Source organism: Bufo bufo, chromosome 5 (genome assembly GCF_905171765.1).
Source record: "Bufo bufo chromosome 5, aBufBuf1.1, whole genome shotgun sequence".
NCBI classification, from domain to species: domain Eukaryota; kingdom Metazoa; phylum Chordata; class Amphibia; order Anura; family Bufonidae; genus Bufo; species Bufo bufo.
In genome coordinates, this window is record NC_053393.1 from 530,325,306 (window position 1) to 530,339,257 (window position 13,952).

The following is a 13,952-nucleotide window of genomic DNA, read 5'->3' on the forward strand; positions in this document are numbered from 1 at the left end:
TCATGCATCTTATACCACCAGTCCCCTCATTCTGTGAATTTTGTCCTCTAAGGGACCTCCCTGCACCAAAATATCTCATGTAGTCAGTTTCAGGGGTGCAGAGATTGCAATTGCACTAGGGCCCAGAAGTCTCTCTTTACCATATGTGGAGACACGTACCATAAATGAAGCCTGATTCATGGGAGCCCCCTTAATGATTTTGCATTGGGGCCCCAGAGATACAAGTTACACTTCGCTCAACCACTGAATACATACATGGAGCACAATACTACTGTAAAATACTTTATTATAATTGTATTCATACACATTTTGCAGTGTAGACTGGGGAGGCTTGGTTTTATCCATTGCATCTATGTACATTATTGTGTTTGCAGATTTTTATTATCACTTTTTATACATAAGTTTTCCCAAAATGGACTGACTTATAATTTTCATTCAGACTGATCCAGTGGTATTGCTGTGGTATTCCCGCTTGCTCTGGCATTGCCAATTGCTGTGGTATTCCCGCTTGCTCTGGTACTAATGGTACCTCCAAGATCTGGCAGAATAACAGTTAAAAATTGATACAAAAAGTAGAAGTAAAAAAAACAAAACCTTTGTGAATGACACGTAATCCTGTAGATGGAGGAGTCTGAGGCGTCATGCTGGTTACGTCCATGATAAGCCGCAGCTGGAGGTAAAATGAAAGCTCCTTTGTCCGCCTGTGTCTTACAAATTCATGGCCTCGGTGAGTTTCCGTTCCTCAGGTATACCATTGACCTGCGAATAGTCATAGATATACATTATTTCACACTGCCCACTAGTCACGTGCACACTAGTAACAAAAAAATAAATAAAAATTGAACATTTTAACTCAACTAGAAAAAGTTATTTCAAAAAGTGTTTTGGGAAAACCTGTTGTGGTCCTTTCTTTTTTATTCTCTTGGGTATACTATGTTACGTCAGACTCGTGGTCATATAAAGTATTCACCCCCTTTAACTATGAGAGTGATTGTGCATTTTATTGGAAGTTTTTTTTGGGGGAAAAAAGATTCCTTTAGGTTCTGTTCACATAGGTCGATGGCAAAAATAGTGAAACATGCAGCATTATTTTCCTATCTACAAGATACCTTGTGGAACCTGATGGACCCCAGTATAAGACAATGTGGTCTGTTGGCCGTCACTGGCATTCATCATGTGATGGATTTGGCAGAGCATTGTGGCTTCCGTTGGAGAGACATACACAAGCAGAGACTGTCACAAATTCACCTGTCCGGGCTCCAGTAGTGAGATCTCCAGCTTTGGCGCGACTGCGCCGGGATAGACGCGCTGCTAAGCCACACCCACTGGTGATGCGACAGCAACAGGATGCAATGCTCTTTCTCCCCACAGCGGGGCGTGTACTGGAGTAAACGAGCAGTGGGCCGATTGCTCAGCTGATCTATTCCTGTGTGCTGTGTTCTGACTAATGGAGCGCCGGGTCATGGACCTATCAGGTTCTGATCCCTGGAATCGGTTCTCAATTTAAGCCTCTTCCTGGCCTTATACCAGTGCCAGTGATAGTCTCTGACTCCCTAACTGTGCTCCTGGTTGCGTATTTTGGATAACTAGCGTTTTGAACCCGGCTTGTCCTTTTGACCACTCTCTGTCTAACTTATTGGTACTGAGATTCCCATCTGGTTCTGAATTTGGCTTGGCTATTCGACTACTCTCTGTCTCTTGATTTGGTACGTTGTTGTCCTCCTGGTTCTGACCCATTTCAGCAGAGTACGGAGCGTCGACCAGTTGCGGACTTGCTACTAAGAGCTTGCACTGCAAGTAGGCAGGAAAAGCGAGCAGAGTTCTAGTTAGGGCTCAGTGTCCGTGTCCGTCCCTACCTACTGACATTACAGAGACTTAGTGATAATTTTTAACTATTCAGTCAACTAGTCGTAGAAGTCATATCCAGAGTCTCATGAGTGATAACCTGAAAACAAAAAACACCATAAACTACTCAAATTCATCCAAAGTGGCAGGCATGGGATGGATTCAAGTCGGTCTTCAAAAACACACAACTGTGCCTCTAGAGCATTAGAGTATGACAAAAAGCCACCAAGAGATCTTTCATGGTCCCAAGACTCCCAAGATCCCATACTAAATTATTCCCCTGTTGTTTTACTATAAGTGGCTTGATGGGAAAGTGGAAAATGGCCATCACTCAACAATAACGCCATAAATAAAAGTCCACCTATCTGTGAGCAGTCATTTCTCAGACCTCAAGGTAAGGTAAGGTGGTCCAAAGAAATGCACCAACGACGAGCAGATACAGTATGTTGAGGTGTCCATAGCAAGGAAGTTACTCAGATGTTACCTTATATCTCATCCAGTGAAAACGTCAAATACAAGATGCATTTTACTTACCTCAAATCTCTGAAAAGTTGTCATACGGAATTCTCCTGCATCCCGAAAGCAGAAATTAAGAGGAAGAATGGCGTCAATCCCCCAAATCTGTAGATGTCTACACATCCCCAGCACATTTACTACATGGCATGTATGTATGGGGTCACAGGCCGTGACCATATGATCTGTGAGTGCTGGCTTCTCACACCGCACTGCTCGCAATATTATAGTTATATGACAATCCTCTAATACAATCTAAATATCAGTGGTGACCCCTTTAGAGGAGAGAGCATCTGAAATTTTATATAGTAATTGTAAATAATCCTTTCTGGAACTATCTTGGTTGCTATATTTTGTGGTATAATAGTGAGGATGTAGTCCTATAGTAGGGGTTATCTTATAAAGACAGACCCTTTCCACATGCTCTATAGGGATGTCCGCTTAGCCTGTAATACCGCATTTTCCCTGTAGTTGGCGACTGCAGGGAAATGTAAGGTTTTCACATCTTCTCCCGGCGATCACCAGTGATCTGATTGCTTAAATTAGTCAATTATGGTGTGATAAGCTCTTTAATTGGTTCATATTACCAGATAGATCTATGTCACTTGTCTCTACTGACCTGCAATTTGCTGTTGAGGTATTTGAGTCTGATGCGACAAAGTCCTAGGAAAGACAGAAGAGTAGAAAGATGAGAAATTTGTAATGTGGTGCCTCCATAACCTGCTATGGGTCCATGCGGTATTGTAGGGGATTTCTCAAGTATAGGGAGGAATATGGGGCCTAGTGGAAGAACAATAGTACATAACTGTAGGTACTCTGTGGTCCTCCCAGATTTGCTAGGATTGTCTTGAATTTTCAGAGCCAAGCAAAATAAATTCTGCTTGTCCCAGCACAAAAAATGGCCTAGGTGTATGTGAACCCTTCCCAGAAGTGGGAGTTTCTTGGAGGCTTTATAGCAGGTCATAGATCAGGGTTTAAATGCCCTTCACTTACCAACACAATTGGTCAGCAAAGGTTTAGCACTCTACCACCGGACCACTTAGTTGTATTGGCTACAATAGCACATAGACTTGAAAAGGTGTATCTCAATATATCCTCATCCAAGCACCGCCCATGAGGAACTGACTAAAAGGACAACAGTATCTGAAGTTCTCCACACACATAGACCCATACATGACTGGTGTAAAACTGCAGAGTAACATCTAGAACAGGGGTAGGCAACCTCCGGCACTCCAGCTGTTGTGAAACTACAACCCCCAGCATGCATACTTGCTCTGCTCTTCTAAGAACGCATATAGAAATGAATGGAGCAGGCTGGGAATTGTAGTTTCACCACAGCTAGAGTGCCGAAGGTTTCTGTTCTCTGATCTAGAATTTGTAAATTACATCCATCACATGTAGATAATGTAAAGCCTTTACGTTGTGAAAAATGTGAAATGATATTTTGCTCGAGATACTCACTGTTGTGTCTGCATCAAGGGCATGTTGGTGTTATCGTACGTGTCTGTATGAAGAGGGGGCACCATTTCCCCTGTCACTGGATGGAAAACCGGAAGTGTGGACAGGGGCCAGGCAATTTCTCTGTTTTTAGACATGTCCCGGAGCTCTTTTGTGGATTTCTGGATAGCGCTATGGTGAACAAGTTGGATGCTGTATAACCAAAAAAAACAAAACAAAAACATACAATAAAAATTGTAATATAAATAAGTATTTTAATATTGTAACTATGAACATCTCAGTATTAAATAAATGAGAAGATCCCTATGTCCTCTACAATTTACAGCAGTTGCTCATAACGTGTATGTGTTCCACATGACGATGGTAACAAGCGCTATACTGTATATTGATTAAATTACTATAATGTGCAGTAAACTTAGAACCTAGAATAAATTACTGCACTCAATCCATTAGCCATGATTTTACCATAAACAGTACCATAAACATTACACCTGTTGTCAGTAAATCAAATATAACCAAGGTAGTGCTCAATGTATGGAACAATTATTTGGACACTGTATGGCGCAATAATGTTAGCTCTTAATGGCACCGTTACCTAGACCATATCCGGTATGAAACAATATGTGCCTCCTATAAGCTCTTATTTGTGCTACGTTTGGTACAATTATGTGGTTACTGTATGACGCTATGTGGTCAACGTAGGGCACTATCACTGCGATAGCATTATCTTGGTCTTGTTTGGCATTCTATAAGCCATGATTTTACAATGTCAAACATTGTACCCATTGTCCATGAATCAAATGTGACCAATAACCAAGGTATTGTTAAATGCACGGAACAATTATTTGGGTACTATATGGCACTATAATGTGAGCTCTTATCGGCATTGCTACCTAGACAATATGATACAATTTGGTGGGTGCTAATAGGTGCTCTTATTGTGCTGTGTATGGCACTAACGCTTCAGCATTAATATAGTGGCCTTGTTTGTCACTGTTATTTAGCTAATTATAAACTGCACAATACCGATTTTTTGGCCAGATTTTTATGCACTATATTGCAGAATTATTTAGTGACTGAACAGCATATTTGGGTACTGATTGGTACAATCCTTGGTGTACACAATGAACAGTTACTAAGGTAATTTATGGCAGTAATATGTAGGTGGCATAATATACTGTTTGTGCAATATATGGCACAAGAATTAGGTTTATGTACGGTATGTCGCTATTATGTGGGCACCATATGGAAATAGTATTTGGACATTTTACATTAGAGGTATTTTAGTACTATTGCATGGATACTGGATGACACTTATTACCGCATTGTATTATCATTTTATTACATTCTACTAGTATATGATCACTGTATAGCCCTATTTCTGTGTACTGATTGTGCAGTGACCCAGAGGATCACTGCAAAGGTTTAAATTAATGCTACAGGGTTAAATGTTGAGATTTGTTGTTAAAGTATGTTGATGTATCCCAAATGGTTATGTATGGGCAACACATAGTTATCACTGGCAGCTTTGGTCCAGTTTCCTGGGGTGATGGGCTGGTCTTGTCTCCATGTTAGTGAGTCTTAGTTGAGCAGAGTGTCACGGCGGGGAGTGGGGAAAACCCCCCACCATGCAATGACAGTGGCTGCAACGCAGGATAGCAGGGAACAGGGAGCAGGTCACCTCCTAGTGCAACCTTGAACTCTCCCTAGACTCCTAATGCATGAGCCGCCTCAGAAGGTAAGGGGGCTCATGCTCACCAACCTTTGACCCTGCTATCCCTGCAAAGCCCTATGCCTTATGACAGGGCAGAGACCACCCATTCATCCTACACCACGAATGAATGGTGTCTCCAGAGGCCCAGTGGCAAACAGGATGCAAGACCATGGGCTAAACAGTACGGCAGGTAAGTAACAGCAACACAACAATGCTATCCACACTTACCTGCCACAGCCGTGATGAAAGGGGGCTCCAAGCTGGAAAACCCACAGTCTAGTCTTCGATTAAACCCCTCCGGGAAAGCATGCCCCTTCCGGAGCCACATACCACAATCAAACCTCCAAGCAAAACCCACACCATAACTACATACACCAGGTGGGGGGAGGAATAACAGAAACACACCGGAGGGGACAACAGACAGAGCAAGGTAAACAAAATAACAAATAGGGATAGCTCACACAGACATAATCATTCAGCCAGGGAGCAAAGCTCCTACACAGACTGAAGCAAAATCAAACTGACCTTCAGGCTCCACCACACCAACATATAAGGAGGCCTGAGGTCACACCCACCACACCTACCAAGCTCACCTTAACCCGTGCACACCAAAGCAGGGAAAGGAAACATCCTTAAAGAGAAAGCGCACACACATGCATATCAACAAGTTGCCACCGGCAACCAGCATGCGCGGCGGAAGTGTCACGGCACACACCAAAGGCCGTGACACAGAGCTAGAGGAATACATGCAAGTGTGAGCTCATGAGGGCTAAGGCCTGAAGAGAAGCCTAATCCAAGAAAACACTGTTTCTGAGTTTGAAAGCTGCCTGAAAGCTGAACTGAGAGAACTACCCCTGAGAGAAAGAGAACAGACATTTAAAGAAGGTCTAGAACCATCAAGGTCCTGCACGTTTATGGCAATAAGACTTTACTGCTTGTGAAAAGGGTATATTGAACCCACCACACTTTGAGACGTTCTGGCCAACCAAATCTAATACCTGCACCCCTCATCCCAGGAATTGCAGAAAGAGGCCTGATTTTAAAGTGCAGCAGAATACATTATAAAGGGAACTGATTTGCATGCCTGTGGTTATTTTGAAAGTGTTGCGCTTCCCCTCTCCTTGTAGGCACAGGTACGCTACTTGGCCTAGTGTCTGGTCCTGTTCCCCTCTCCCTGGCTGCTGGCATCCTCTGCAGGCCTGCCCTGACCTTGGCCTGTCTCCTGACTACATATACTGCCTGACCCCACAGTGACTTGCACTGGTGTCTCTGATCCACATTGGGACTGTCCCAGAAGGAAACGGCCTGGTTGGTTCCCGGCAGCGACGTTTAATACCCTGTATAGGGGTTAAAGGGGACCGCGAGGACAACACCATTAGGTTTAGCCCAAAGCCAAGCCAGTTAGTTGGCACAGTGGATCCACGCCGACTGCCCGTAACAGGAAGATTGCAAAGTTCACTTAGAGACAGGGAGAACTACTCCCACCATCATTGTTGCTACCTATACACAGTGTTGGACTGGGGTGCCAAGTAGAAGTGACTCTAGGGTCCCACCCTATAGTTTCATGCAAATATTGACACTTAAGGGGGTTTTCTGATTTGCATCAACATTGTTTAAAATATTCCTTTATGTAGGAAGCTGTAGTGTAATAGCGCACATGACCGCTGCAGCTAATCACTGGCCTTGGTGCTGCACACCACCGAGGCCAGTGATTAGTTACAGCAGTCAGGTGCGGTACACAGGCATTTTACCGCGGCAGCCAAAATATTATGTCCCAGCTGCACCCCGACAGAGAGAACAGGTTATTGGTGCTGGATGAAATAGTTATCAGGATAGTGAGTTTAAGTGTTTTTTTGTTGTTTTTTTATTTATTTTTAATTTAACAGCATCCCTGTAGTTTGGCCTAAAAAATTTGAACTTAGGCACCCCCTTCAAGCTCAGTACTTAGATACCATAACAATACCAAGCTCTGTACTTAGATACAGTAACAGAACAATGTTACACACATACTTGTACACATGCCAACACGATTTCATACACACACTGTGTGATGAATACCGTACCCCGACTGACGTCAAATAAGTAAGGCCAGCGAGATACGGTATAGTCACTGGTTACCAAGGCGTGACGTTACGCCGTCCGTGAGGAGCAGGTAAGGTCAGCTTGGTACAGTTTTCACAGACTCCTCTTGTCCACGCGGGCACAGAGAGGCAACAAGCTGAGGGAGCATGGTCACTGCCGCAGTGAAACAGCGCCTCCTCAGCCCGGGAAGACTGCCACCAGCTTCTCGTTTGATATAAGCCCGGTCCGCTAACGGGATTATATAGGGTGAGAAACCAAACCGCGGTAGCGTATAACTAGGCCGAAACACGGACGTGGGGATTCGTGATCGAGATACAAGACAGCACAAGATTAAATTATATATTTAATCGCCTTAAGGGCTCACTAGATATAACACTATACACACAAAGGATATATACAGTGGTCGGAGGTTGCAAATACAGGTAGTATGGTACAAACAGGATTAAGCAGAGCAAAAAAAAGTCAGTTTACCAGATGGATGAGTCCTTTGGGTTGATGAATAATGGTTAGGGTCCATTCACACGTCCGTAATTTGGGTCCGCATTCGTTCCGCAATTTGCGGACCCATTCACTTTCAATGGGGCTGGAACGGATGCAAATCCACATTTCCTGGATCCGCATCTGCATTTTCGGGATCCGCATCCGTTTCTTCGGACACCTGCGGATCGCACATTGCAGGTGTCCGTGTTTTGCAAAACACTTACGGACGTGTGAATGGACCCTTACTGTAATCCTTGGCTGTCGTCACCTGGGAGGCAGTGATGTCAGCCGTTTCCCGGTCCCTTCCAAATACGTGATGCACCGCGACCCCCTTCAGAAAAAGACACGCCCGCTGGCTTGCATGGGCCTTTTGACCTGTAGCCGGCCCTTCTCCTCCCTGCCTCGGGGAGGGGTCCACTGCTCCTCTTCTGGTGCTGGCAGCCAAGGACCCACAAAACCCATTAGGGCTCATAGCTCCAGACCAGAAGGTCACAGGGAGATAGTTCTGGGACGAACGGATCCGCCTGGGTTCCAGCTACAGGTAGAGCCCAAACATGGTACTATTATTAGGTTTCTGTGGGGATATCTGTATGCCTCCCCTCCCTGGCCTCCTATTACCAACCTACAACCAGGGCCATGTTTGTCTTGGCCACAAGGTTCCATGATGTCTGAGGGGTATGATAGATCTGGGCAAGGGCTGAGACCCCCTACAGAGAGGTTTTCCTGTAGGATTAGCTTGCCTCCATGCTGGCTGGTTGAGGTGTGAATTTGTACACATGTGGCCTCCTTGAAGCCAGAACCCTGGCGTGGAGTTCACTACCTCTGCTATCTGACAGCAGATGGCTGAAATGAGATCATGGCTAACATTAAACAATAATTCTACATTCCTCACACACTGTCATACATGCAGGTATTCTTAGGCTAAATGCACACGATCAGGATTGCGTGCAAATTTTCTGCGCGGATTTGCATGCGGAAAATCTGCACCGTAGGTCATGTACATTGTATTCTATGAGAATTTGAAATTCTCAATGCACACGATGCAGATTTTTTTCTGCCCGGATTTTGACCTGCGGTGCGGATTTAAAAAAAATCAGCAGCATGTCAATTCATTTTATTTTTCCTGACCGGATTTTCTTCATTCACTTAGTAAACTCCGCATGCGGAAAATCCGCACCAAATCCGCACCAATTGATGCAGATTGACCGTACAGATTTGCCTGCGAACACCTGCGGATTTCAGTGCAGATTCTCCGCACATGAATCCTGAACGTGTGCATACACTCTTACATACACACTGTCATACATGTAGGCACCCTTTCATACACACACTGTCATACATATACGTATATTTTTAGCAGTGGCGCTCAGTTCAGCACTGTATGTGTCAAAGGGAAGAAGATCATTTTGTTTCGTTTTTTTTAACAATGTATTGTTACACTAGCTTCACGTTTGCGTTGAGAAAGCCGGCAGGTTGTTGGAGATGACCGTATGTGGCATAGTTGGGTAATGCTGTGAACCGCCGGCATGCGCAACTTTTTGTCTGAATGAAAGCCGTCATCTCTGCCAGAAAGCAGCCGAATTCCTGTGGGACCCCATAAAAATATTCTTCTAAAAAAGGAGGGCTAAATAAAGTAAAATAAATAAATAAATAAATAAAGGAAAAAAAATAAAGAAACCCATCTCCAAAGTCCTGGTTCTTGAGAGGTGTCTGACAGCAGCTGAGGGGCTGCTGTGTCTGTTCCAGGTCATGATGGTTATCTTCTATACAGGCTCGGACTGGCCCACAGGGGTACAGGGGAATCCCCGGTGGGCCCCTGAGCTAGGTGGGCCCCTAGTCTCCCACCCACTGCACAAATGCCACATAACACAGTAGACCTACTGTACTACATACAAATATTCAATGTACAGCACCTTAACCAGCCTATGTTCATATAAAAAAACGTGTTAAATTATTTATTATATTTGGATGTATCCATATGGTGGGCCCCCAAAATAAATTTTACTGGTGGGCCCTAGGTACCCCAGTCCTACACTGCTTCTATATAAGAGGTGAGGGGGGTGAAGGGACCTTGGGCTCAGAGAGCACAGGAAGTGATTGTTAGGATTTACACTTTCTGCTCAGCATAAGGGCTCAGCAATGCACGGGCACCGACCGTGGGGCAGCCGCATGCGGATCGCGGACCCATTCACTTAAATGGGGTCCGCGATCCGCATCCGACGGTCCGCACCGCAAAAAAGTAGTGCGGTGCGGAGGCACGGCCAGAAACACCACAGAAGCACTTCGTAGTGCTTCCGCGGGGGTTCCTATCCGTGCTTCCGCACCGCATCTCCGGGTTTGCGGACCCATTCAAGTGATACGGCCACGGCCGTGTGCATGAGCCCTAACTCAAATCACTGAGCCGGCACCTCATCTGCCAGAGTCCAGGCTCGCTGATCGCCCTGCCCCATAACTAACAGACCTTCATGACACTGGCAGAAGAAGCATCATGGAGTCCAGGCTCAGGACGGTGTTAGTTTAACCTGTATAACATTAAGTTATGTCTGCTTACCACGGTAGGGACGCCTCTGCCTTTTCTTGACAGCAACTCCTCTTGCTGCCGCCACCATCACACGCTGGGGCTGAACTCTGCTGGAGGTTACTCCATGACACTGGAGCTCCAGACCTGAAATATCTGCTGGCACTGCTGTTAGTAGCAGCGGTGGTGATGCCAGCAGACCATGGAGTGTTTGATGCCGCCCTGCTCTCCTGGTGTGGGGAGAACTGATCTGGTGCCCCCTGTACCAGAGAAGGGTGATATCCCTGTGCAGTTGCACACCACTAGGCCCGAGCCTGCTCTCCACACTTTACACTCTAGAGCAGAATCCGCAGCAACTCCCTGGCCCTGCTCCTGATGCCTCTGCCTTATGACTGCTAGTGCTGCCCTATTCTGTAAAGTGACCACCGCTGGAAATAGGTTTCCTGTCTTTCCACATCTGAAACCGTGTCCTTAGGACGCAGATATAGTTTAAAGTTCTGCCACTGTCTTACCCGCCTCTCAGGAGGCCCTACTGGTTATAGGATCTCCAGCAAGAGGGTGCGGGGCACAGAAATTCAGTGACAGCGCTTGCTTGCGCAGAGAAGAGGACAGAAAGACCCCTTACTGATTAGCTCAGGGGCCCACCCAGGGATTCACCGGCTCCCCGGTGGGCCAGTCCAAGCCTCAATACACAGCTATTTGGAAAAGTAGAAGAAAAAGTGAGCCCTCCATTCACTGCACATGTGACCCAGGGAGCACTAGAGGGCGAGGAATTAGCCACCATGAGGAGTACAACCACCTTCATAGCCACCGCCACCACTCCCATCCTCTCCAGCTGCCAGCCTCCACGGCTCCCCTGCGGGTGGGCACCTTGCACATGGCATGATTATTTGTTTTTTTTAATAAATAACATGACAGTGTCGGCCCTGAATGGTAGAATTATGTTTGCATGTTAACTAGGTATGTTATGGCAGTATTATGTGGACGGGACGTGGTAATGTTTTGTGCATATAACATACTGTTATTCAGGACATGGCTTATAACTTGAACACTATGGGACTGTATGGTTGTATGCAGACACCATTTAGCTTCATTATGTGGGCATTATTTGGCTTTATTTGTGAGAGCACCATATGGAAGTAATATTTAGGGTCATATTTTGGTGCTTGGTGACCCTGTTGTTTGCACATTGTATGGTTCTGATGTGTGTGTCTTCTCTGGCATAATGCATGTATGTCACCATGCTGTCCTCCTATAGGCACATGATGGCACTGCTATTTGTGTGATACTATTAGATGCACTATGTAGCATCATTACTGTACTGCACTATTGTTTGGGCACTGAATCCTGGTATGGTTTTGCCCATGAAGAATATTATTCTGTGTAGTTTTGTGCTGTGACTGTACAATATGCAAGACGGTATCTTGTTTAGTATCATGGCAGACTGCAGGAACAGAGCTGCTGCCAGACGCCCAACGTAGGTCTACTAAGTAACAGGGACTGACCATATAACCAGGAATGACTGACTACCTCTGGATCACCAGTGAACATATAGACAACTAAGAAAGATACAGCAGACACCAGAGTGCGGTATACCAGACACCAGAGTGCAGTATACCAGACACCAGAGTGCAGTATACCAGACACCAGAGTGCAGTATACCAGACACCAGAGTGCGGTATACCAGACACCAGAGTGCAGTATACCAGACACCAGAGTGCGGTGTAACAGACACCAGAGTGCAGTATATCAGACACCAGAGTGCAGTATATCAGACACCAGAGTGCAGTATATCAGACACCAGAGTGCAGTATATCAGACACCAGAGTGCAGGATATCAGACACCAGAGTGCAGGATATCAGACACCAGAGTGCAGGATATCAGACACCAGAGTGCAGGATATCAGACACCAGAGTGCAGTATTACAGACACCAGAGTGCAGTATTACAGACACCAGAGTGCAGTATTACAGACACCAGAGTGCAGTATTACAGACACCAGAGTGCAGTATTACAGACACCAGAGTGCAGTATTACAGACACCAGAGTGCAGTATTACAGACACCAGAGTGCAGTATTACAGACACCAGAGTGCAGTATTACAGACACCAGAGTGCAGTATTACAGACACCAGAGTGCAGTATAACAGACACCAGAGTGCAGTATAACAGACACCAGAGTGAAGTTTATCAGACACCAGAGTGCAGTTTATCAGATACCAGAGTGCAGTATAGCAGACACCAGAGTGCAGTATTACAGACACCAGAGTGCAGTTTATCAGACACCAGAGTGCAGGGCAACAGACACCAGAGTGCAGTATTACAGACACCAGAGTGCAGTATTACAGACACCAGAGTGCAGTATTACAGACACCAGAGTGCAGTATAACAGACACCAGAGTGCAGTATTACAGACACCAGAGTGCAGTATAACAGACACCAGAGTGCAGTATAACAGACACCAGAGTGCAGTATAACAGACACCAGAGTGCAGTATACCAGACACCAGAGTGCAGTTTATCAGACACCAGAGTGCAGGGCAACAGACATCAGAGTGCAGTATATCAGATACCAGAGTGCGGTATAACAGACACCAGAGTGCAGTATATCAGACACCAGAGTGCAGTAAATCAGACACCAGAGTGCAGTATATCAGACATCAGAGTGCAGTATATCAGACACCAGAGTGCAGTATTACAGACACCAGAGTGCAGTATTACAGACACCAGAGTGCAGTATTACAGACACCAGAGTGCAGTTTATCAGACACCAGAGTGCAGGGCAACAGACACCAGAGTGCAGGGCAACAGACACCAGAGTGCAGTATATCAGACACCAGAGTGCAGTATTACAGACACCAGAGTGCAGTATTACAGACACCAGAGTGCAGTATTACAGACACCAGAGTGCAGTATTACAGACACCAGAGTGCAGTATTACAGACACCAGAGTGCAGTATTACAGACACCAGAGTGCAGTATTACAGACACCAGAGTGCAGTATAACAGACACCAGAGTGCAGTATATCAGACACCAGAGTGCAGTATTACAGACACCAGAGTGCAGTATTACAGACACCAGAGTGCAGTATAACAGACACCAGAGTGCAGTATACCAGACACCAGAGTGCAGTTTATCAGACACCAGAGTGCAGTATATCAGATACTAGAGTGCGGTATATCAGACACCAGAGTGCAGTATATCAGACACCAGAGTGCAGTATATCAGACACCAGAGTGCAGTATATCAGACACCAGAGTGCAGTATATCAGACACCAGAGTGCAGTATTACAGACACCAGAGTGCAGTATAACAGACACCAGAGTGCAGTATAACAGACACC

At 45.5% G+C, this 13,952-nt stretch overlaps 1 protein-coding gene across 2 annotated transcripts in view; it reads right to left on the reverse strand.

Moving 5' to 3' along the window:
• Positions 1-286: 286 nt before the first annotated feature.
• Positions 287-13,952, reverse strand: part of SGCE (sarcoglycan epsilon) — a 70,261-nt gene continuing 56,595 nt past the window's right edge. The window contains exons 8-10 of one of the 2 annotated variants that reach the window (XM_040431211.1): positions 3,820-4,008; positions 2,978-3,021; positions 287-759 (exon numbers count right to left, since the gene is read on the reverse strand). In XM_040431211.1, coding sequence (XP_040287145.1) covers positions 743-759; positions 2,978-3,021; positions 3,820-4,008 — 250 coding nt within the window. In that variant the 3' untranslated portion in view covers positions 287-742. The remainder of the gene's footprint in view (positions 760-2,977; positions 3,022-3,819; positions 4,009-13,952) is intronic. The other variant, XM_040431210.1, reaches the window with a different exon arrangement.